We start from the raw sequence: 24,753 nt of genomic DNA on the forward strand, positions 1-24,753 counted from the left end.
TTTACTGGATGATAAATCCATATTCCAAGTTATTCTAAAGCGTATCCATCTGACTAATGTAGGACTACCCTGTTGCGCATGATGATCCACACGGGGAAATTTTGATTCCTTATGTTTGGACTTACTTGTCTCTGACTCTTTATGCTAACCGATGGATTGGTAATAGAAGGTTTATCTCACAGTAACACGCTTTCCAAATGGAATCTTATCATTCTGGCTTATGTTCTAACTCGTTAAATTAGTATTGGTTCACACAAGTTAATGCAACTAAAGGAGACATCTGTATCTCCTGTAATGTTGCCTCCCAGATCGTATCATCATTTCCCCCATAATATGGCTCCGACGATGCTAAATCCAGCAGATTTCTGACCCTTGAAGCGATTTCTGAATGATTAGAAACGCTGAGACAAAGCGGAACATGGATTCCGCTTTGTCCCACTCGGCCCGTTCTCCAAAGTGGGACTACAATGGGAGGCAAATTCCGTATTTCGTTCGATTACTCAGCCTTTTAAGCCAGATGTCTAAAGAATTCAGAAAATTACTTGCAGGAATAGTAGAACATACGAAGGAGATGTTGAAGTGCAGCTGATCCTGTGGCCTTGTAAAAGTAAATGAAATGCATAAAGAACAATTGGGCTGACCATTTGGACATTATAGTTGAGAGAAGCTACCTACTGTTTCATTGATAACTGCTACATTCATGAGAGCTTAAGGCATATCGTCCTGCCATTTGAGGCATTGTGTAAACAGGGCTTCAGGTCTTTACGTTGAATATCTGACTGTTCTTCGAGTGACGCGGACTTACATGGAACGTTTGCAGTAAATGTGTCTTACGGCAAACGAAACTATTCTAATCTTCAGCAAATTGATGATTCCGACTCTACCGGAGCCGCCATAGATAATTGATTGCTGGTTTAGGATTCAATTTGAAGTGATGTGTTTTGACTGGAGCGCATGAAAGTTACTCTGCATCAGTAGAGCTTCCCACTTTATTATTTTGCGAGTTTTTGAGCCCCATAGCGACATTGGTAACTTGGAATAACGTAGCACGATAGATGTGATATGAAGCTGCATTGCTACCATGCATTACCTACCAGAAGTCCGTTGTCTCAAAGCGACTCACGGAGTAAGCATAATGAGTTGTCTGTGACTAAGTGAATTCAATAGTTACACGGCTTTGAAATGATGCTAGAAGGTTATGGCTGGCGAAAGGTTGTGAACTCTGAAAATCTTCATCCACGCCCATCTTCTTTGCATGTGATGATGGTACCTAGTCGTGTCACAGAGCAGAAAGTTGACCAGATGAAATAAGAGAGTTTAGGGGGAGATAGTGAACAGAGAGTGGGTCCAAAGTTTGAGCCATCGCATACATCGGGGCATGCAATCAACTCCCTGTATTGCTCATCTAAACTACCAGGGGGTCGGTATTCTGTAGCCGAAACTTCCGATGAGACAGATGTCTTTAAATGGGCATTCAGGCACTCTTTATCTTCTCCGCCTCACGCAATTCATCCAATGCGCTGGTGAGCCATACAGCCGTAGGACAGTAGGCCACGTTGATGTTTGCTTCACCATTTCACCTTGGATGCTGCGAATTCACAAAAAAAAACAACCTGATTACTCATATTTTCCCCTAGTCATGCCTTGAAAGTAGACGTTTTAAACTGCAAGAGAAACAAAAACAGCAAGGGCGACCGCTTCCTGTGGTGGGTTGACGTGCCTGCCTACTCGATATTATTTGAGCGTAAACCCGTGCCTCATCACCTTTGCCTTTTCCATTTTGCCCCCCCCCCCCCTTAGTTCTTCTCTCACAAGGCTGAGCTTAGACTCAGAATATTGCCTTCCTCGTTACACTCCTGTCATTGTTTTTTACGAAGAGGAAAAGATCAACATAAATCTCTCATTTCTGTCGAGGTTTTCCTCTAAGCTTGAGAAAAGAACAGGCTTTACAAAGCAATCGTTGGTAAGTCGGATTCTTCTGCTTCATCAGCGGATTGGCACCGCAGACTAGCAAATCTGCTGCTGCAATCTTTATCAACATTAGGTTCAAGAAGCCAATTGTCTTTATGTCTCTAGTCGACTGGGTTTTTTTCTGCTTCATCTCATCATCTCGACAATGACCTTCACTTGCGGCACGTGCTGGCGCCAATTCCCTGCGGGATGGCACTCTCGTGAGCAACATCTCAATGCGACCGGACATGGTATTCCTCTCTATGAATGCGATACCTGCGACCGCTACTTTAATAGCCAACATTCTGTTGACCAACACATGAATGCCTTGGATCACTGGGCACAGCCTGCCACCCCGCACACCTACTGGGAATGCGACCGCTGTTCCGACTGCTTCTGCGACGAAGAGGAACTGCAGGAACATGAACTTGAGGATCACTGCTACTGTAAGCCCTGTGGGCGCTTTTTCCAAAATCGGAACAATCTTCAACAGGTAAATCATCATTGGTTGTCGTTCGAGTACGTAGGCTGAATGTTGTAGCATCTTAACTCCAAGCTTCACCGCATCTCGGACCTTCAGTGCCCTTTCTGCAAGGAGTTTCGCAATACCGCAACTGGCCTTGTATATCACTTGGAACAGGGTTGTTGCCCAAATGCTCCTCTTGACCGCGACAAATTGTATCAAGCCGTCCGTCAGCGTGACCCCAATGGAGTCCTTGCCAAGAAGCTTCTTGACTGGCATGGCTCACCGGTGTACAGAGCAACCAGCAAGACTTGGAACCCCGAGTATTGTGCATTCGAATGTTATCTCTGCCATCGTCTTTTCCAGCAGCTGCCCGGCTTGACTCAGCATCTCAACTCTCCTGTTCATCAAGAGAAACTCTACCACTGTCCGAATCGAAGTTGTATCAAAGAGTTCACCACTTTGGCAGCCGTCATCAATCACCTGGAAAGTGAGTCATGTAACTTCATGCGTTTTGCCAACGTCCAGAAGCAGGTTGGGAGAATTATCGATCCTGGTCGCATGATTTCATTTTGATTGTGTTAGCAACCCTAATATCGCCGCTTGAATGACAACATCAATGATGTAAGGTGTTGTTGCGGGATATTAATTACCGGTCCATTTCATTCAGTTAAGGTGAAGAATGGAATGTACTTGCAACGATGAATTGTGTGGCAGATTAGCGAATACAGCTTAAGCATGGATGATACGGGGTTATTTGGCATCTTTTTCAGTCGGGCTAAGGTATGCAAGAAAGATGTTCAAGGAGCTTTAAAAGATCTCTATTATTACGGGTTCCTGCGGCTCCCTAATCAACACGATGCACGCTCGCAAAGTGTCATTCTTGGCAGCCAGTGGCATTGACGCGGATGCAAACGAGATTGAGTGTCACCTGGTGTGGTGCGCCGTTGCATCGTTCCAGCAAACGGACTGACATATTCCGAAAAGCAGACCAAATTGGTGCGGGGGTCGGTATGCGGATCACGGAGCTGCTCGCGATTGGTGCCATAATAGGTATTTTGCCAGAATTGGAGACGTGATCCAAGACCGCGCCACGCCTATTCGGAGCTGCCCTTAATCGGAAACTATCCGAATTCACCAAAATGGCACCTAAGAGGAACGTTTTCCATGGAATCTCAGCCTTTCTTCGGGCCTTGGTTCCCGATCGCTGATACTCATATAAGTCGTGGAAGTAACCTGACCTTCTCTCCCAGCCCAACCCAAAACCGACTTCTCGTCAAACTTCTGCGTCTTCGGAACTAGACTTAAGCCCCGCCGAATACTTTGAACCATGGCCGTTGACAACATTGAAGATATTGAGACACCCGCTGCAACAGACCCGACTCTCAACACCGTAGACTTTGGCCTCCAGATTGGAGTCGAGGAGATCCTTGTCGACGTTGACCCTGATGTATCACTAGAATTCCTGAAAAAGGCCGAGGCACATGCTGGGAAACCACCACCGACACGAGTCCCTCGAGAGATCCTTTTGGAAACTCACAATAACTATGTCGAGCAACAGCAAAAAGCCGGCCAGGAGAAGGCCCCGCGGATGGTAAAGAAGGTTGTTCTGGCGTTGTCTTATCCTCCATCAACAAAAGCGATACAAGACTTGTCGCCAGTGAGTTAAACGGCCTGCAACCTTTAATTGTCTAAGGTACTGACAATGGCAGATGCGGCTGGATGAATTGCTTGTTGAGAACCATCATGAAGATAAATATCTGGCGGTGAAGACAATTTCCCTGCCTTATCGGGGCGCTGGCACAATCACTGTCGTTGAAGATGAGCACGGCAACGTGGACAAGATGGCACTATACAACCAAGGTGATTCGAGCGTCTTGCAATCAATCCCGGAAGGAACCGTAGTCATCATCAAAGAACCCTATTACAAATTCAGCGGCGACAACGACTACATGCTCTGCATCGACCACCCCTCAGATATTGTGCGACTTCGGCAAGGCCCTGATGAGTCGCTCATTCCAGAACCCTTTAAAGAACCTGAAGAATTGAAGGCACCAAATGAGTGGAGTAAAGCTGGTGATGAAGCTTTCATATCCAAGAACTTGCCATTGGCGGTTGCAAAGTAGGTTACTTGACCTCACCTTCTGAGCATCTTACTCATGCTTTCCAGCTACACGAGGGCTCTCGAATTAGCACCTTCAAATGACCAAGCTTTCAAAATTGGTGTTCTCTCAAAGCGCGCCGGGATCAATCTCACACTCAAGTGCTTTGACAACGCACTCTCCGATGCTCTTGAATCTAGGGGTGGCTCATCAGATTGGAAAGCGTACTTCATCGCCGCAAAGGCTTCCTACGGACTCACTGATTTCAAAGCGAGCAAGGGGTATTTCGAGTCAGCACTGGAACTAAAGCCACCCACAGCAAATGTTCAGAGGGAATACGAGCGTTGTCTCGCCCGTCTTGAGGAGGAAGCCGGCAACTACAATCTCGCCGCAATGTCAAAGGACGTCACCGCGAAGAACATCCACATTGACCGTGCAAGCTTCCTTTCCAGAACAGAGATCAGAGACTCACCTCACCACGGTCGCGGTCTATTCGCCACAGAAGACATCAAAGCTGGCGAACTCGTCTTTGCAGAGAAGGCTACCAGCGTCCCCAACGAATTCAACCCAGAACACAACTCTGCGGCAGCTTACGCCCAGCTTATTGAGCTCTGCGCGGATAACCCTACGGTTCACAAGAAGGTACTTGACCTCTACGGTGGCTCATACAAACGCTCTGGTCTGGAAGGGACAGAAGTGGATGGGAAGCCCGTCGTGGATGTCTTCCTTCTCGAGTCAATCCGCCGAAAAAACTGTTTCAGCGGCGCTCAGGTCTCCGCGGAGGCTGCGAATGCAGAATGGAATATGTGGAAGCAGGGCATGTCGCGCGGCCTCTGGGTGTATTCTGCCTATGCCAACCATGCCTGCCTTCCCAACTGCAACAGGTCCTTTATAGGAGACATGCTCCTCGTCAGGGCGACAGTCGATATACCCAAAGAAACGGAAATCACACACATCTACCTCCCGCCCAAGGCCGCATACCTTCTTCGCGTGCCGCAATTTCGCCGAAGTTGGGGATTCACCTGCAGCTGCGTTCTCTGCGCAGGAGAGGAAAAGTCATCTATAGAGCAACACAAGAAGCGAGTCTCTGCGCTTGCAGAGCTCCAAGCTGCTATGAAAAAGAGGAATCCCGCTAGGTTTCAGCCCGACGCAACGATCCGGCAGATTGAGAAACTCGCGAATAAGCTCGCTACTCTTCACGAGCCAGAGGTGTATGACGAGCTAAATCTACCTAGGCTGATGCTCGTATGGCCGACGATGTGGCTGATGGAGGCGTGGCATACGAGAAAGCAGTGGAACAAAGCGATTAAATGGGGACACGAGGTGTTCCGCAACTTTGGGTTCGTGGAGCCCGTTCGAGAGGGAAGATTATGGATGTACAAGGATACACTTGCCGTAACAACGTTCGAAGTCGTGAAGGCACTCAAACTAACGGCACAGGCGTATGCTGCTCTTGGGCAGGATGTTCTGTCGCAGGATTGTTTGGACGCAGCTAGGGTTGGGTTGACGACCATGGTTGGGTTTGTAACGGACGAGAGTTTCGAGACGTTTAAGTAGGCTTGAATCGCAAAGTGGCTTTGTTCAAAGGGTATACTAGGCAACTCTTGCTATATCTGAACCTTCGAATTCTAACAAGCATGACTGCTGTGTGGTTTCATTCCAGCATTAGTGGTTGTCACCACATTCTAAAGCTTCATCATCTTCTCTGGCCGTTGGCGTTGGAGCCACTCATGAGGCAAACACAGGCATCATATCTATCCCACAGGATTAGCCGAGGCACAATCGATATGATACGCCTTGTAAAACCTTTTCAGAGTTTTTTTTACTGCGTGATTTTATTTTGCTTTCCTGTCAGTGGCCGAGAGGTAGTAACGTCTTGGCAACGACGCATGTCTTGGCAATCGGCCAGCAAGCATGATTCAGGACCCGCGTTATCGGTGTGGAAAAGAAATGTCTGCTTGGCAAATTGGAGAAGAATTTTGGAGTCACCCAGATCGGATGAACCCGAACCTAACGTTCTATTCGACATTGTATCGGACTCTACAGGTTTGATTAGGGAACCCTTACAAAGCTTAATACAGTCGACGTTCTTCTGACACCTTCTCGGGGTCTCTCTTTTTTCGATCAAATATTTTCATTGCAAGTCATTCATAAACCATTACGTATACGCAGGCTCACGGTACTACAGTATTAGGTCAGTGTGCATAATACTCATGCATCAACCTCATGCCGGGAGATGCAAAAGTTCAAGAAGGATCAAATTCCCCGCGAACCTCCGAGCCCACCCTGCACAACCGTTGTCTCAAATTTTTTGAAAACCGATGCCAACCAGAAAAGCACCACCAGCCTCCCCCAACCAACTTGGTAATTGCTCGTGTGCTTATCGTTAGTTAGTGAGGGGTGAAATCATCACTGGAGCGGGGTACGCAGCAGCGAGCCTGCAAGCCAAGAATGATCCTGCGCACAAATGCCTGTCTTTCCCCTCCTCTTCAGTGGTTTTCGGACGACGCCGATCCTGTTGCTCGTGATATGTCTGGCCTCTCGTCACTTAGTCTGAGGGTCAGTCCCCGTTTTCCCATGAGAACCCCGGGATTTCCTGTGAAGGTTGCGCGGCAATTCAATTGACCTTCTATGTTGAGTTAGTCGAAAAAAACATGAAGAAAAATCAGGAAAAACGGTCATGAACCGGACTTTGAGTAACGTAGTTATGTATATGGCCTTGAACCCGTCTCTATCTTACGCCTGATCTACATTGACCTATTCACTTCCTCCATTGGCCATCGCTCACGGACTGCCAATCCTCAGATCATCTACGATGTCTGCCCTTGCCTTGGTTCTCTTGGCAACGGCCCCTGTGGCAATCGCCCAGACCTTCCAACGTCTCGGCGCCTGTCCCGACCTTGGTTGTGTTTTCCCTCCAGACCAAGCCAACTTCCTCCCGGGCCAGAAGTTTGACATCCGTGTCGAGGTCCATGCTCCAGTCAACGGCACTGAAGCCTTCAACAACGGCGTTCCGGATACCGATTTCACTGTCTCAATCGCGAGCAACAGTGAACCATCTGGCAAGTCGCTGACGGACTTTTTCGGCCTTGACGAACCAGACCTGGAGACATGGACCTTTTCGTGGTATGAGGATCTGTTTGCCGAAGATGCCGGTACCAAGTCCGTGGTGAATGTCGCGTCCAAGGCTTACCGCGATCTGTCGCTGTATGAGCCAGGAAACTACACTGTCGAGCTCAGCTATTACAATGGTACCAAGAAGACGCTGGCCGAGTGGTTTGTCAGGCCACTCGCTGAGGAGAAGAAAGCCAAGAATGTGATTTTGTTTATCGGTGATGGTATGACAACGAACATGATTACGGCTGCTCGTCTGCTGGGCCACAAGAGTGTCAACGGCAAATATCAATCGAGGATGCAGATGGACCAATTCCCTATACTTGGACATCAGATGGTGAGTTGGGTCAACCTCAGATCTCTGCGGAGTTTGAATGCCTGTACTGCATAACTGACAATTACCAGACGCATTCAGTCGATAGTTTCGTTACTGACAGTGCCAACTCTGCATCAGCACTCTACTCCGGACACAAGGGCACCTCAGACTCCATGGGGTACGTGGTTTTCTCACAATAGCATTCTGCATGACTAAAACTGGGTACAGTGTCTACTCTGACTCTTCCGAGGATGATTTTGATGATCCCAAAGTCGAAACCATTGTTGAAATGGTAACACGTATTTGGGTAAGTCGTACCTCCTGAATAGTACCTCTACTCCAGCTAACGCTTCCAAAGGGATCTGCCTGGGGCGCGGTGACAACAGCTGCCCTCGACGACGCAACCCCAGCTGCTCTTACCGGCCACAGCAGATCAAGATCCAACGCCGGTTCTCTGATTGACCAAGCCCTTAACGGCATGACGAACTACTCTTGGAGCGCTCACCCTGGCCCAGACGTGTATTTCGGCGGCGGTGCCTCGACCTTTCTCCCTGGTTCCTCCTCCTACTTGGGCAAAGACTACTATGAGGAGTTCCGTAAACAGGGTTACTCCGTGAGCTGGAACGCTTCGTCTCTTCGCGACGCGCCGAATGATTCCCCGGCTCTGGGCGTCTTCTCTCTTTCTCATCTGCCTGTCTGGCTCGACAGAAACATCCTGACTGATAACATCGCCGCGTTGAAGACGCATCCCTCTGGTGATGGCTCCGCACCTCTTGATCTCCCAGGGCTGAAAGACATGACGCTGAAGGCGGTTGATATTCTCCTGGAGCGCAGCAACGACACCGGTTTCTTCCTCATGTCTGAGGGTGCCTCAATCGACAAGCAGATGCATGCGCTCGACTACGACAGAGCTTTGGGTGATCTTTTAGAGTTTGACGATACCATCCGCGCGACGGTCAAAAAGCTCAAGGATGCTGGCGAGCTTGAACAGACCCTCATTGTCGTCACGGCAGACCACGGTCATGGCTTCGACGTCTTTGGTGTTGCCGATACCAAGTATCTCGCCGCGCAGGATACCGACCGCAAGAAGCGCGATGCAATCGGTATTTATGAGCGTTCCGGATTGTCTCATTATACAGTTCAGCGGCCTGATGGCATCGAGTACGGAACTGGGCCGCATTTCCCGTTGAACTGGAGCCCTCGGTATGCCATTGCTCCGGGTTTCGGAGCCAACCCCGACCGCCGAGAGAACTACCGCCTCCACGAGTCGCCTCGTCGCGTGGTCGTCAGCGACCCGGAGGATGGATATGTCGCAAACCCCGAGGATGGGGAGGATGGATTCTTTGTGGAGGGAACATTGCCAGTGTCTTCCTCGTCTGGTGTTCACTCTATTACTGATGTGCCGGTTTTCGCTATGGGTCCTTGCCAGCAGACATTTGCTGGCGTGTATGACAACACAGACGTGTTTTTCAAGATTGCATCCTGTCTTGGATTGGGACAGTCTTCAGCTACCCCTCAAAGGCGGTAAACGCCGAGGGAGGTTTGATCGAGGACGTAATGGAGATACCCGTTGGCATCAGACCAAGTCCGCTTCTCGGCGGCGGTTAAGCAGAATTACTCGGCAACAATCCACATTTTCCGTTCCAAACTGTAGCCGTGCCGCATCTTTTGCTTTCCATACCTCTATCATGTCTTGTTGGACCCGTTTCAGTGATGGTAGGTGCCGATTCTGATACAGCGCTTCGAGCCGCTCCAGGGCAAGCTGTCGTAGTTGAGGGTCAACCGACTCGCATCCAGCAGTCCACAGGGGCCATGCATGGGCTGAAACGAATGACGAGGTGATGGGGACTTTCAGGAGATATCGAAGGCATTCTTCTGCATGTACCGGCTTCAGATGCTGCGTGCCATCCTCCCATAACCGGTATAGATAAATAATGGCAGCATGCTTGCACGCTTGGATCGTGTTCTCGATGTCCGGGTTCCCATTGGGAGACACACCAACAGCCAGTAAATTCTGCTTAATGTTGAAACCGCGCTGTTGATGAGCCTCACCGCTTTTCCCTTGCATTTTACTTATTGTAGCAACGACTGAAAGAACAGATGTAAGCTTCGCGAGACTTTCAAGTCCTTCAAGAGGTGCCACGTTCGTCATGGTCAGTAGTGGCTTGGAGGTGCGCGATATGGACGACATGACATCGTGGTAAAAGCAGAGGCTGAGAAGAAATTGGGCAGTCGAGCTTTTCCAGTTGCCTGGTCCTCCAGAGTGCATAATGACAGCTTTGGCACCGGCTAGGTGGTCAATTTGGCTGTGGGTGTTGAACAGTCGATCTGAGATCTGAAGCATCAAGATGGTCGCTAGAGAAATCTCAGGATGTTCCGTCTGAATACTCTCTCGGAGTGAGGATACCGCCATAATCATATGGCGGGATGCCAGAGTTCGAAGCGATTCGTCATTCCGAAGAACGGAGAGATGCCCCGCTGCCATAGAGGATATGGAGTAAAGAAGTGCGTTCGAACGAAGTGTCATCGGCGTAAGATGAAGGAGGAACGGATTTTCTGTGCCAGACGCCATCGAAATGACACCTGCGAGTGACGAATTCCAGTGATGAAGCAAGAAGTGATTCATTGGAGAGATGTCTGGTGAGACGGACGGGTTTCTGATCAGGCTTGCATGGCCAAAATAAGGCTCAGTGGGGGTTACTGTGCCTGTAGATTGTGGCTCAGGAGAGGATGATGAAGTGCTCTGCTGAGAGAGCGCAGCACTTCTAGCCCTTGAGCTTCGCTTTTTCGTTACTTTTGAAGAGTTCGCGAGCGCTTCGGTCGTTTTCCATCTCACCCTCAACCCGTACCCTTTGCAGGTCTTACCAAGCCGGATGCACCGGTCGCAACTTGGTTTCCCTTCATCGCACTTGTACCCATCGTCTCTTCAAAACATGTCAGCCACAGCAACCTCACCAGATGAAGATAACATCATACCTGCAGGTTAGGCAACCTGTTCTACTCCTCTTGTGAGGCATCGCGCAGCGTGGTGAGTTGCAAGTCTCACAATCGAGATGACGTGGATGAATCTTTACCTCAAGTGGGGTGAAAGAACCCACTTCTAGGTCCGAAACTGACCCACTAACTCCGAACGGCTAGAGAGATGGTGGCACGTACAATGCGGTGAGAATGGTGACATGGCGACATTAAATAGCTTTTGTAGTTGAAATTTCTTCTGCATGAAGTAGCGTTGTTGGCAGCTGAGGATGCGCTACTATGCACTCCGTTGCAACCTCTTGCAAGCAAGGGTTTCTCGTGGGGTCATCATTACTGTCATCATTGTCATAATCCATTTTTGGACGACTCAATTTTGAAGTTGATTTCATCAAGAAGATATCTCATTCGATACTTTCAAATGATAATTTTATCGTTATCTTTTTCAGTATGTTAAGAAGTGTCACTCGGGTCGCTCAGAGAGCAACACGGTGTCAATCCGATAGGTTCCAGCGCCAAGGTCTTAGCCAAGCACATATTGGTAAGCGTGATAAGTTCCATGCACTCTGGGTACTTGGGGTATTTGGAATTTGTGAGCTCGCCCTAGTTGAAGTGACAGTCGCTGACGTGCAAACTGATACCAACTGCTATGGGGTTGTTGTACTGTGTCTCATGAGCCTCCAAACCTCCCTTGAAAAACCAACGTGAATTGCTGGCATTATTTGTGAACCAACATCCTATTCAGAATGACTTTTGTATAATCTCTTTGGTGCTTCCTATGCTAGGATGCCTAGATATCTCGTGTGCAGAACTCACCTAACTTCTGCGCCAGTCCAAGGAGTTGGCTCTAACCACTATCTTCGACTGTCACCGTCTCTTGACAGCAGATAATCCAGGGTAGTGTTGTCCCATCCAATGAAGAGGAGAGTGACCAAAAGGAATACCAACTCCCATACCTGTTCGTTTATGCCAACGCTATCCCAAAACGAAGTAGCGCCAGTATCACAGAAGGTAGGTCGATGAATGGTCACTCCACCCGGACTGCGAATGAATCAATCCACCACTAAATTCATGAGTGTAAAAATAATGGACCTTCCCAAATCAAATCAGCTGGTGTCCACGCTATTCAAGTGTTGTTCAGTAAGCTGTTTTGTTCCACAGTAATCCACACTTTGCGCTTCAGCAAATCTATCCTCGCCAACTGTGCAGAATCACTAAGCTGTTCTTTCAGAATCTCAGCAACTTTGTATCTGTGCTGCAATGGCAGAAGCCTACGCCGAGCATAACGTCACGTCATTGGCCGTATTTTAATTAGTCCTGCAGTCATCATACTAGTTTCTCAATCCAATGTCATTGGGTTGATTGCATTCGCTGGCTTATCTGGGATCCCTGGTATTCCAGCTTCCCAAGGCGACCATGCTGGTGCTGTTTTGCAGGGGAGTAATGCTGTTGGCTCAAACGAAAGACTATCTGCTACCTTAGTGACACACATTTTAGGAACTTGATTTGTATTTTTTTTCTTTTTTTTTCGGCGTTGACCGTCGCCTCTATTCAACTCATTTTCTAGCTTCTGCAGGTTGGGCTTTGATCATGAACAAAACAACCTGCTCTTTCATGTGCATTCCTGGTATCTACTGAAGCATCTGTTAGTGGATTGCGATGTAGTTCAACCAGGGGGGGGGTGTTTGTTCCCATGCATCGTGTTATGGTATGTGGGGCGGTGCTATTTTCGTGCTCGGTCTTTTCGGGCCAAATTCCTCCTCTAGTACAATCTACGGACATGATGCCTAAATCAGTTTGTAGAGCTGCACCAGCCAAGGTTCTGATCCATTGTTCTCGTTTGAATTGTTGCTGCCTTATTATTCTCTATTTGTAGTCATTTCACGAAAGCTGGTGTTTGGTACTTGGTTACTTTCCCACAGAGACTTCAAGCTTTCATCTTGACTTGCATTGAACACATATATCGGGTCTGAATTTCATAGCTGATAGATGAATAGGTCATGCCTCCGGGAACTGCAACTGTGGGATGAGATATCCATCCACCATTTTCTTACAGATTATGATCCTTCCAAGCCAAAACCCATATCTAACCTGAGTGGTATTTGTTCATTTCGAACTACAAGTTAGTCCATGATTTAGACTTCCACCGATTAACCCCGAATCTCAATTCTTGCACTCTGTAAGCGAAGTGATGTGTTTGCCTTTGTTCAGAACAAACTGGCCACTTCCTCTTAGGGAGCTTTGATTGCCCCCTCTGATGCGGAGAATACTGAACAGCCATTGGACGGATGGGCGAGCATGCACATAGACATGAAAAGGATCATATTGTTCGTAGATCGCCATGGACGAACGGAGGTGACCGATGGTATAACAAAATGGCAATGGTTGTCCTCCAAGAAGTACATGATAGCAGAGCAGGTCTCAAATCACTTTTCGCCTGACTTCAGGGCCTGCTTGGTCTGTACCCCTTCTTGTTTTCTATGCGCCTTTCGGGCTGGCGCTTGTTCTTCGACTAAACATACTTGGCCATAAACGCGAATGGATTCGAGGAAACCAGCCACTGCCAAGTGCGCTCAAGATGTCTTTCAAAGGCTCCGAGGCCTGGCAGGCTGAGAACAGAGGCCCGGGCATCGTCTCAGCTTGCTGGACCATGGCGGGCCTAGCGACAGCTTTCGTGTCTGCCCGGATATGGTGCAGACACAAGGTGGGGAGAAAAGTCTACAGCGACGACTATTATTGCATCTTGTCCTTGGTTCGTGTGATTTCCCTCTCGGCATACTACCTGTCTTCCGGCACTTTAATTTAACCAAGATTACTGATGTTAGATTCCCATTAGATATGCGCGATCGCTTCATGCGTAGCTACTACTATTGCTGTAAGCTACGGGTACGGCAAACATATGGAGGTCCTCACACACGAGCAACAAAAAGGTGCCATCATGTGGGCACACATCGGCTTTGCTCCAGGGATCATGTCCTTTGCCATCCCCAAAATGGCTGTTGTCGCTCTGTTGACACGTTTGATGAACCCAGCCAGATACCATCTGTGGTTTCTTTGGGGAATAACAGTGCTATGTCTACTTACTCACATCATTGTCCCCGGCCTGCATTTCGGACGCTGCGTGCCGGTCCAAGCGATCTGGGACAACACCATCTCAGCAAAATGCTTTGACGCCAATATCACCGTGGACTATTCCATTTATGGTGGAAGTAAGTGAACTTGACATGCGCTCAGCAAGGTGAAATGATTCCGCTACTGACATTGACTTACAACCTAGTTTTGTCAGCTTTTGTGGACGTTTATCTAGCCATCTATCCAACTGTTATTCTCTTTGGCCTCCAAATGTCGCTGAAGAAAAAGATATTCCTATCTTGCGCTTTAAGCGTTGGCTCCATGTATGGCCGACTTCCTTATCCGCTATCCTCCCGGGTTAGAAAATGAAACTGACTTGATCAGTGGCGGCGGTGTTGCTATAGTCAAAACAGTCCGTCTCCCTTTATTAAGGGAAGATGACTTTACTTGTAAGAACTTCTCAGACTCTTCCTTACGAATTCGTTTCGACTGACTCGTCTTGCCGGGAATCAGATCATACTTCTGACCTGCAGATAAGGACAATGTACGAAATATTCCACTATCTCGGCAGGGCAGTTCCGTGGTGTTGTTGAGGATTTCCGTCGATCATACAAGACTGACTAGAGCTTGCAGAATAGAAGGTAGCACGATAATCATTGCAAGCACAATCCCTGTCTTGCAACCGCTCCTCGAAGTCATTTTGCGACGCAGCCCTTTCAGCACAGCCAGAAGCGCGTTAGAAGAGACACCGAAATCCGACGATAACTTCGTCCCGAAGAGAGAATCAGACGTTGGCGGCAGAATCGAGCTGGGGCAACGGAGACCAAAACCGAAACTCAGGGACAACCTCGGCCTCACCATTATGGAGGACGACAGCAAAGAAAACATCCTTGTACAAGAGAACACAACTCCGGTTATCATGTCAGACAAGGATGAGACTACTCAGCCTCAGCCGACGACTTGGGGAATTACCAGAACTGACGTTGTGTGCGTTTCGTTCGAGGATAGATCCAAGCTTAGTGAGAAACCGGCATCCGCCAAATGGGACATTGTTTGAGCTGCAATATGACTTAGTAGACCCTTTGAGAGTTTGTGATCTGTACTATTTGGTGTGTCCCGATGTTTTGCTTGTCCTTCCGGATAAGCAGCGACTATTCCTTTCCAATGCATCTGTCCAGTCTACCACACCACGCGTGCCTCTACAATGTTTCATTAAGCATTGCTGTGAAAGTCTCGGAATCTTTGGTAGCGCATTACCTTGCTCTTGTTTCTTACCTGAGAACACCCCTTTGTGACAGCTGCCAGGTTTCAATTAGTCAATAATTACTGCAGTGTCGTTTTACTCACACAGTTTGGAGTCAACATGGGCTACTATTTTGTTTATTGTGGAAATTTATGTTGTTACTTCCAGAGACAGGCTTGGTCCTCAGTCCCAATAAATAAAGATACTAAATAGTAGTCGGATATCTGGCATTCAAGTAACCTATGGGCTACTCATCCCGGCTGAAACTCCGTCGAGGATCAACATCGCCCAGTCCCAGCCTACCAGTCCCGGTCATTTAATCTGATTAAAAAGTAAGTAGGACAAAGCCTGTGAACGCCGTTGCCCAATCCAATTCCGAGCACCATCGCTTATTACCATGATGACCGCTTTGAATCATGCCATTCTCTAGCAGCCAGTAAGTGCCTACAGTCGTGTTAGTCACTTGCAAAAACCGAAACATGTTGAGATGTGACCTACAGCCTGTTGGTTCTTCATGTTCTGCTGGATACCTCCGGAGAAGTCCATCATCAGCGACTGGACAACTGGGTTGTCTTGCTGGGGGTTGCCAGTAAGACCGGCGACCTTCTGAAGTTCGGTAAGCTGGGCATTGGCGACCTGTCAAATTGTCAGAAAACTTCCGTCACGTAGCTCTTCATTGTGCACTCATACCACAGCCAGTCCCTGGGTGGCGGCGTTGCCAGAGGGCGCAATAAGTTGGTTGGCCTGGCGAACCTGGATACCGTCGCTGACGAAGGAGAGCAGGTTGGACTTGGCGACCTGGAACTGCTGCATGTTGACGGGGTTCGCCTGGAGAGCCTGGGAGACGGCTGCGAGACCAGCCTGCTCCTGTTGCTGAACCTGGATGTTCAGGGCGATTCCACCGGCCAGAATCTTAGCCTCCGCGCAGGCGGGGGTATCTCCTTGAGCGGGGGCCGGGGGAGGCTGAGGTGCCTGGCAAGCAGCCAAAGTCGCGAGGGAGAGGATGACAGCGTAGGCCTTCATTTTTGCGGTTTGGTTATTTGATGATTATGGATAAAGATTGAACTGTAGTTGAAATTATGTTATGTTATATAGAGGAGCCTGCCCGTAGCTGGTGGAGTAATGACCGTAGCTGCTGCTTGAAAACGATGCCGAATCCAGATTCAGTGGCGTAGCAAGATATCTGGATTTTGGATGGGTCAGCCGGTCTTTAAGTAAGTTGCAACCACGAGACGGCACTCCGTCTAACGCCGGCGACGTTCACGAAATAATCATGAGATGATGCCGTGGTGGGGGGGGACCCATGAGCGGCGGCACAGCAAAGTAGGGCGGTCTAGCAAAGGAGATTGAAACTTCCGGATGATAGACTTTCTAGAGTGTTTTGGTGCGGTCGCCGAGTCGCTCTGCTGCTTGTTTCGAACCTTGAACACGGTTGGGACGAGGGAAGGATTTCCCTGAATGTCCAACCGCACAGACGGTGCATTGAAGTGCAGGGTATCAGAGTAGCGACACAGCCCGCCAATTAGCTCCCCTGTAACAAGTTACAAGGCTGGATTTCCCTTATACTTCCTGACCCCTCCGCCGACTCATGGCCAGGTTTGGCTAGGCAGGATGAGCTGACTGCCACTGTGAACAAGCGGATATCGTCCGTCGTTATTGAGGAGACTAAAGGGTGGATGGTCACCAACCAGTCACCAACCAGTCACCAACCAGTCACCAACCAGACGTCACAATATCACGTCTCGAGCTTGAACTTAGAATCGATTATTGTGCTTTCTCCCTGCTGCCCCTGCTTTATATCGTGGGCTGTTTTCCCTCGGTTTTCCTCGCGGTTTAACGAATATGGTCACTCTTGCCGACGGGCACCTGGCCATATCCATGACTCGTCTGAATGATGTTTCTGCTGCCCAAGGTCAATGCTGAAATCACGCCCCTTACTGAGAAGCTGAAGGACTTCCCCTCCACTAGATTAGGCTAAGCTTTTGTTTAGGCGTATTCCGTTCCTGGGTGATGCTACTCAACATAGTCAAAGAGCGGCTCCATTTTAAGGCAAAGGAACGGATGGCAGTTGCAACACCCGTCCTCAAAATCTGCAGGATGACAACTTATTAAACTTGTTTTCCTGCATGAGGTCTTCGTTTCTTTTCCTCTGAAGAAGCCTAGCCTGCGGTTTCAAACACAGGTTACCAACTTGAGCGTATCATCTGCCGCGGCTCGGAGAACACGAGAAAAGCCATTGGCACAGGCCCTTCGCCTAAGTACCACTCCATTTCCATGGTCCTATAACACAGAGAAGCTACTCTCCGGTTGCCATTGACTCCGCTACATTACCCACCTCATGGAAGCCTTATGAGGCGTTCGGCCGTCCTCTTTGGAAAGGTTTCCTCGGACGATTACCAATCCCCTCTTTTACGGTCCCAAATACTTGGATCACATTGATCAGACTGGACGCCATTAGGCCCACGAAGATTAAGGCTATGCCGCTGGCCTCAAATCTATGTACAACTGCTGAGCTTCATCCAATCGAAGAGAGCAATCAAGTTAAAGGTCGTCTTCGATGTAACATGTGCTGGTGAAACCGTCATTTTATGACCAAGTCCTATTAAGTTTCATAGACTTACCCTGGGAATTCTCATGAGAATGACCCAAGCTGCGTTTCGCCGTACCACATCATGTGTTGAAGATCATGCATAGCATCTTAACGACGAAATTTTAGTGCTGCGATATACGTTTGCCTTGCGATCAGCGAACAGTTTTCTCGGCGCCCTTGGCAGAGCCCTGGCCCCGTGGAACAATGTGTTTGAGTAGGAACCATCCACGACAGACCGCACGGTTTCCAACCAGGTCGGTAGTCACATATTGCAAGCATTTAGTATAGAGTTGGAAATAATGTCGTTTTGAATCAACTATAGCATGCATTGGATGCTGAAAATGTCCTGCGGGATCATAGATGCCGATGACTGACTAATATTCACACCCTTCAAAGAGCTGTCATGGAAACTGAAGCTTTGATCACAAGCTGAACAGAAACATCCTCCCGCAATGGCTGCGGTTCAAAACACGACATGATTTGATCCTTTCACATAAGCTCCTGGGCTGGAGAATAGCGAAGCCGCGAGGAGCGATAAGCTCGCGTGCGAGCTGACAAACACAGTGTTGGCGCTGAGCAATAAACTCAAGCTTGCGGGGGTCCGCACCTATGATGGCCAGGCGGGAGGGCCAGATGGAGGGTATCGACAGGCCACCTCTGTCCTGAAATTCGTCTGAAGTGTGCATAAGGGGCAAGTCGCATTCGTGAGATGTCTCGAATGTGAAGTATCCAATCGTTTTGTGTCTCTTCCGGTGGGGTGGTTCTGTCAACCAAAGTGCGGAGTGGTGATTAGAGTCGAGTCAAGGGAAGGCTGACCTGGAGAGTTCCAGCCAGACAAGATCCCCAAGACCCGACAAAGCGTTCCCCCTGCGTTAGCCTGAAGTATCTCGGAGAATATCCCTGAATTGTACTTAATCTTCACTGTGTCTGACTGCTCGACATCATTGGAAGGCTGATATTCGCCGTCTGAAATCCGGTTTCTGGTTCAATTATCCTGCTTGGACAATCCGGCAGTTGACTACATCTCCCAACAATTGGACATATTCTGAACAGTTTTTGCATGGTCAAGAAGGTCAACATGACCCTCAAATATAGTGAAGGGGTATCACATTAATGATTCGTGGGCAAAACGACTGCTGTCGCGATTTGCCACGAGTAAGGCACACTGGCACGGAATATTTCCCCGATTAACATGAACAGAAGCGTTCACCTCCTCGGGGTGCTTCGGGATAGTACCCAGCTTCCGCGGAAGACTCGCGGAGTTTGGGTACACGGGGTCTGTGCCTTGGCAAGGATCAACAATTGTCCCCGGCAGCCCAGCCCGTTCACATTGCTGAGAACTGGCTGGGGAAATATTCCAATCCCGGAAGTTCTGGTCGTTTCTACTGCCCGGTGGAGGGGCGGCTCGTTGCAAATTCAATGCCGGAGGGAGTAAGCGTTTCCTTCAAAGTATAATATCGAATACACGTGCAAACTGATGGTTGAACCCTTGGAAGTTACATTGTGGACAGACGGATGGCGAAATAGCTGAGCAGCTGCTGATATTTGCCATAGCGTAGATTTGATGACAAAACATACTCACCAAGGCCTGTAGGGCTTGCGTTTACTTACTTTCAGCTCTGCCAAGCCAGCCGCAAGGCACATCAACTATGGCTGGACGGTAACATTAATCGCACAATCACCTGCTTTTTTCGTGGGCAAAGACCGTATTAGGCCTAATGCCGTGATATAGGTGGAAGACAGCGACGCGTTGTCCACGTAATTATGGATCGAGCTTACGAGGAAATGAGGGGCCTATGTAGTTTTAAAGCAACGAAATCCGGCTTCTTGTCAATTGAAGCAGTTGTTTGCATTCGGGTGCCTGACAAGCGACAATGATGACTCTGCTGCTCGGCATTCATTTATGCGCTGCATTGGCTGCTGGCGCCATTTTTAACGCTTTAAATGACTTATACCAGCACCCTTTGTCTGCGACATTTGACAACGAGCCTGGATGCAACGAGCGCGAATCCAGACATTTGAATGAGAAGACAAAGAGTGCGTTTAGATCCACATTGACAAATTGAAAGTGTGAGTCGATGACAGTGGAGTTCTGACCTTGACAAGAGTTCAGCGTGAATGGGACCGGTATCCCAAATGTTAGTTTTGATGTCGGAGAGTCATACGCCGGTCTTCTTCCACTTAGCCCCTTGCCGACAGAGAATTCTGTCCAAGAGCTCTTTTTCTGGTTTTTTCCAAGCGAAAAGCCATCAGCCAGGAAGGAAATCGTCATATGGTTGACTGGTGGTGTAAGCTTCTCTACTGTTTCCTTGCTTTCAAAAACATATCTGGCCGGCCTATAGACTAAACTAGCACGCAGCCAGGATGCTCCTCGATAGGAGAGCTTCTACAGGAGAACGGCCCCGTGTCATGGAAGCCCGGGACATACGCCCCCGTCCGCAACCCCTGGAGCTGGCATCGCCTTTCGAATGTCATCTGGGTTGACCAACCCGTCGGCACGGGATTCTCACGGGGTCCCGTCACAGCTACTGATGAGCACGATGTGGCGAGCCAGTTTCTAGGGTTCTGGCGGAACTTTGTTGACACATTCGATCTGAAGGGGTACAAGATCTTCATAGCCGGCTCATCCTCTGCGGGGCTCTTCTGCCCTTATATCGCGAGCGCCATGTTAGATGCGGAGGATAAAGACTACTTCGACTTGGAAGGGATGATGATCTTCGACCCGGCGATATCGCAGCGCGGGCTCGGTGAAGAGTTTGGGGTAATGAGAATGCTTGAGTACTGGGGTCCGGCTTTCACTCTCAACGAGACGGCAAGGAAAGCCGTGAAACAAATGGACGACAGATGCGGCTACTCCGAATACGTTGAGAGATACCTTACCTTCCCGCCTTCAAGCGTACAACCGACTAATATCCCCGGCGCGTACACTCCACACGGTCACGTTCCACAATGTTCTATTCGCTCCTTCGTGGAAACAGCAGAAAAGGACGCCAACCCGTGTTTCAGTCCCTTCAACATCTTCCGCACATGTCCACTTGCTTTTGATCCCATAGCCTTTACCGAGAACAGGTTCTACTATCCAGCCAGTGAACCCGTCTACTTCGACCGACGAGACGTAAAGGCCGCCATCAACGCGCCTCTGGACCGGGAGTGGCGGTTCTGCAGCAGAGAGCCTGTCTTCGTCAATGGCACCGACAACTCTGATATCCCGGGGCCTGGCAGCCAGCCCAAAGTTGCGCATGTTGCTGAGAAGACAAGAAACGTGATCATCGGACACGGTTTGCGGGATATGGTCCTCCAGTCTACCGGCGCACTGCTTGGGATACAGAACATGACTTGGGGAGGGACAATGGGTTTCCAAGAACGACCAAAGAAGACGTTGTTTATCCCGTATCACAGTAACGAAGACTTGGGGACATTGGCTGCAGCCGGCGACTTGGGTGTGTGGCATGCTGAGCGTGGTCTAACATATTTTGAGACACCTTTGTCCGGCCACTTCGTCGGGCGCGATACGCCTTCCATTTCCTTCCGAGTGCTAGAGGTATTACTAGGGAGAGTGAAGGACTTGGGATCACGAGAGCCGTTCACATCAGATCGGTAAAGGGCCAATAAAACATGAAGGACAGTTGTGGAATAACGCTCGACTTACAAATCCTGAAGAAATACGTCAAATCCCACGATTAAATCATCAAGCAGTTTCTCATAATCTAAAGTAACATCTCATCTTTTTACCATTTACAAATCTCAACATCTTCTTCCACACTCCCCCTTTAGTGCACGGATCCGTTCCTCTAAACAACCCATCACCCACACACTTACGTCCTCCACCGGAAAGCAGGGTGCTTCCAGTCCAGGTTCTGAATCTCCTGCTCCGACATACCCGCCAGCTCCTCCTCGATGCTGCGGTCGTCACGTCGCTTGTTGTCCCACTTCATCCACAGCCACGCCGCGGTAGCCACGATGAGAATCATGCTCGCAGCCCCAAGGTTCAGGCCGTTGCCGATGTGGTAGTCGGGAGCGTCCCACGAAAGATACGACCAAGTCGAGATGAGTCCGCCAATATTGCCGAACATGACCTGAAGCACCGTTGGTTAGTACTATTATTCTTTCATGACGGAAACGATATGTGGTGGTGGGAAACTCACGTTAAGACCAATGGCACTGCTTCTCGCCGTGTCACTCAGGACATTGGCGCTGATATGCGCGTTGGACATGGGTCCGAGAACCATGGCCGAGCTTGCAATCAGGAATGTCGCCGCGTATCTGATCTTGGCGACTTTGGACGCGAGGAACATAATGTACCCCGCCATAACCATCGGCGCGCTCAACGCGATCAGCACCTGGCGCCTGTCGAGGTACCAACTCAGGCCGGGGAAAGCGACTGTGAAGAAGGCGCCGACGACGTAGGGCGGCACGCTGTAGAGCTGCTTCTGGACAGTGGAGAAGGTGGGGTAGATTGAGCTGACGATGGTCGGGAGGAAGAAGGCGAGGCCCTGGACGGTGATGTTGTTGAAGAGGAAGACGACGGCGATTTCGAGGGTGACGGGGTTGAGCATGCCGCGGATGAGCTTCTTCTTGTCGATGCCGTCGATGACTTCGGTCGTGCCGACGCGCTCTGACTTGACGCGGGCAATGCAGAGGTCCTTTTCCTCCTGAGTGAGCCAGCGTGCCGTCTCGGGACGGTCGGTGAGGGTGAAGAAGGAAATAATGGCGAGGATGATGGTCACGATACCTTCGATCGCGAAGATCATGCGCCAGCGGTGGAGTCCTCCGAAGTGGTCAAGCGTCAGGATAGCCGAGGCAAGAAGACCGCCAAAGGCGCCGGCCAGAGGGGCCATGACCATGTACAGCGACAGTCTAAAGGTGAGCTCGGCGCGCTGGTACCATCTGGAGAGGTAATAGGCGATACCCGGTAGCATACCGGCTTCGAAGATGCCGAGGAGGAAGCGCACGCCGCAGATGGCCGCCCTGTCCTTGCAGAAGGCTGTAGCGATGGAGACAATACCGAAAGCCAGTGAGGTTGCGGGCAGGAACCAGCCGGGACCGATCCATTTGCAGGTGACTGTGGCAGGAATCTCGAAGAGGATGTAGGAGATGTAGAAGGTTGAGAGGATGATGTTGTAGTCGTAGCCTTTGAGGTTGAGGTCCTTGTCGAGACCGGCGATTCTAGCATTTCCTAGGGTAGAACGTTAATGAATATTTACGAACACATCTGTATGTATTACGTACCAATATTCGCGCGGTCGATGAAGCAAAAGAGATAGAGCAGGGCGACGGTTGGAATGGTGTACAAGTCGAGCTTCCAGCGCAGTTTTCGCTCGGCAACAGGGTCAAACTGGATAAGAGAGTTGCCGTACCTGGTCACAAATCATTAGCTTTAAGTATATTTACAAAAGGCTTTTCGATTGACTCACTTATCAGTAGCTACCTGGCCCCGTCCAGCGGCACTGGAGATGGTTCCGTCGTGAAGCGGTGCTTTGGTGATGGCTTGGTCATCGTTGGCGGCTTCCACGTGGGCGCCTTGCGGTACCTCCTTTTCGACAGAAGCCATGGTTGGAACTAGAGCTTTTTTTTTGGTATTGTTGCGGCTCAGTGGTGTTGTGTTTCTCAAGAGGGATATGAGATGAGATATCGACGTCGAGAAACCTCACATTCGGTGTTTCATTCGGACGTATAACAAAGGGCGGTGTGACCACTTTGGCACCTGAAAAGGAAGAGCACGATAAGAACACCTTCAGCGTCGCAGCCCAACGTTGAAGAACTTCTAGTGTAACGACTCGAATACTCTTCAAGACCACATAGCATGGGACGAACCGGAGAGTAAACAAGACGGTGACAGCACCTCATTTAATAGCTGCGTTGGTTATGGGCAATGCAATACATCCCAGGCACCCTAGAAGAAGTGCCGAGCCTGCGTTCCCCAGTTTTACCAAGGATACATGCGCACTTTGTGGGAGAGCTGCAGTTCTGGCTTTCCGCGCCCTCCATCTTGATCGGGGGACCCATGAAGGTGGGATTCCCTGCGGGGTAAACGGGCACGCTGAGCAGGGTAAGAGAGAGAGATGCTGTCTGCAAGACGCTGCATTAGATACACCAGCTTAGCCTCCCCAAACTGATCATTTACCAATCGCCTTTAGCAGTGGGTGACGTGACATCGACCATGGATGCCGAGGATGTCCTCGTCAACGGGAGATCAGCAATGACAAGGCCCAAAGACCGTATTACCCCTTCACCAAAGAGGAACATCGTGAAAGAATGCCATTATTCAGAGCATATTGTACCCCTCAAGCCCGCCCCTGAAGCTGACTTGTGCCGAGAGATGCAATCTCAACACGTCTCCGCTTGTTCAATTTTCCCCAGATTCCCCGCTGAGTTGAATCTGCGTAGCCGTGTTCCCCGCAATTCTGGGGATGGGGATTAAAACACCCAAATCCACCTGGGCCGTCACGGGCTCCACGTCCCAACACGGGGCCCCAGCTCTACTTGAGGAGACGAAGCCAATCAGAGGTGGTTCATTGCAACGAAAAGGTTGCTGCCGTGGACACGCCAAGCGGGATTGAATATCTTGACTTCGGCAACTGGGATCGGCAACTAGAGCGCAGCCTTTTAGTGCGAACTGGTGTCCGTTGCTCGTGGAAAGGAGCAATGTCATGTTCCGAGTGTTGCGCAAGACAAGTTATTGGGTTCCGAGTTGTCGGAACATCTGTGCATGAAGATTTAAGACGTTTATTATGATTTTTAGATGTTTTTTTTTGGTAATTTCGAAATAAGGTTGGTTTTCGGAAATGATGTTTGTTTTTTCAAAGTACCTGGTAATGTTTGTTAAGCTAACAAGCGAAAAAATGTTTGCCGAGCAAACATGCGAATCTTCATTTGCAGCAGATACCAGCGCCCCAGGATTGCTGGAATTCCGATAGCGAAGTAGGTGGC

At 49.4% G+C, this 24,753-nt stretch overlaps 8 protein-coding genes across 8 annotated transcripts; 5 read left to right on the forward strand and 3 right to left on the reverse strand.

Moving 5' to 3' along the window:
• Positions 1 to 2,116: 2,116 nt before the first annotated feature.
• Positions 2,117 to 2,989, forward strand: CTRU02_213143 (zinc finger protein; the record flags this gene model as incomplete). The annotated part of the gene is made up of 2 exons (XM_036721705.1): positions 2,117 to 2,443; positions 2,492 to 2,989. The coding sequence occupies 2 exons, from the start codon at positions 2,117 to 2,119 to the stop codon at positions 2,987 to 2,989; spliced, it is 825 nt and encodes a 274-aa protein (XP_036586874.1).
• A 754-nt stretch (positions 2,990 to 3,743) lies between these two features.
• Positions 3,744 to 6,072, forward strand: CTRU02_213144 (protein lysine methyltransferase SET5; the record flags this gene model as incomplete). Its single annotated transcript, XM_036721706.1, has 3 exons — positions 3,744 to 4,073; positions 4,126 to 4,535; positions 4,584 to 6,072. The coding sequence occupies 3 exons, from the start codon at positions 3,744 to 3,746 to the stop codon at positions 6,070 to 6,072; spliced, it is 2,229 nt and encodes a 742-aa protein (XP_036586875.1).
• Positions 6,073 to 7,330: 1,258 nt separating this feature from the next.
• CTRU02_213145 (Alkaline phosphatase H 1) lies at positions 7,331 to 9,473 on the forward strand (the record flags this gene model as incomplete). Its single annotated transcript, XM_070205980.1, has 4 exons — positions 7,331 to 7,966; positions 8,035 to 8,123; positions 8,174 to 8,252; positions 8,298 to 9,473. The coding sequence occupies 4 exons, from the start codon at positions 7,331 to 7,333 to the stop codon at positions 9,471 to 9,473; spliced, it is 1,980 nt and encodes a 659-aa protein (XP_070060373.1).
• Positions 9,474 to 9,521: 48 nt separating this feature from the next.
• Positions 9,522 to 10,962, reverse strand: CTRU02_213146 (fungal Zn binuclear cluster domain containing protein; the record flags this gene model as incomplete). The annotated part of the gene is made up of 2 exons (XM_036721708.1): positions 9,522 to 10,869; positions 10,922 to 10,962. 2 exons carry the CDS (start codon positions 10,960 to 10,962, stop codon positions 9,522 to 9,524), a joined length of 1,389 nt encoding a protein of 462 aa, XP_036586877.1.
• A 2,534-nt stretch (positions 10,963 to 13,496) lies between these two features.
• On the forward strand, positions 13,497 to 15,047 carry CTRU02_213147 (uncharacterized protein; the record flags this gene model as incomplete). Its single annotated transcript, XM_036721709.1, has 4 exons — positions 13,497 to 13,670; positions 13,755 to 14,127; positions 14,196 to 14,347; positions 14,562 to 15,047. The coding sequence occupies 4 exons, from the start codon at positions 13,497 to 13,499 to the stop codon at positions 15,045 to 15,047; spliced, it is 1,185 nt and encodes a 394-aa protein (XP_036586878.1).
• Positions 15,048 to 15,692: 645 nt separating this feature from the next.
• Positions 15,693 to 16,256, reverse strand: CTRU02_213148 (uncharacterized protein; the record flags this gene model as incomplete). Its single annotated transcript, XM_036721710.2, has 2 exons — positions 15,693 to 15,869; positions 15,924 to 16,256. 2 exons carry the CDS (start codon positions 16,254 to 16,256, stop codon positions 15,693 to 15,695), a joined length of 510 nt encoding a protein of 169 aa, XP_036586879.2.
• A 3,441-nt stretch (positions 16,257 to 19,697) lies between these two features.
• CTRU02_213149 (carboxypeptidase) lies at positions 19,698 to 21,424 on the forward strand (the record flags this gene model as incomplete). The annotated part of the gene is made up of 3 exons (XM_036721711.1): positions 19,698 to 19,860; positions 19,930 to 20,111; positions 20,183 to 21,424. 3 exons carry the CDS (start codon positions 19,698 to 19,700, stop codon positions 21,422 to 21,424), a joined length of 1,587 nt encoding a protein of 528 aa, XP_036586880.1.
• A 214-nt stretch (positions 21,425 to 21,638) lies between these two features.
• CTRU02_213150 (transporter C11D3.18C 4) lies at positions 21,639 to 23,374 on the reverse strand (the record flags this gene model as incomplete). The annotated part of the gene is made up of 4 exons (XM_036721712.1): positions 21,639 to 21,899; positions 21,969 to 22,999; positions 23,053 to 23,180; positions 23,238 to 23,374. The coding sequence occupies 4 exons, from the start codon at positions 23,372 to 23,374 to the stop codon at positions 21,639 to 21,641; spliced, it is 1,557 nt and encodes a 518-aa protein (XP_036586881.1).
• Positions 23,375 to 24,753: the final 1,379 nt, after the last annotated feature.

The sequence above is a fragment of the Colletotrichum truncatum genome (assembly GCF_014235925.2).
Source record: "Colletotrichum truncatum strain CMES1059 chromosome Unknown Contig_0009, whole genome shotgun sequence".
Classification (NCBI taxonomy): domain Eukaryota; kingdom Fungi; phylum Ascomycota; class Sordariomycetes; order Glomerellales; family Glomerellaceae; genus Colletotrichum; species Colletotrichum truncatum.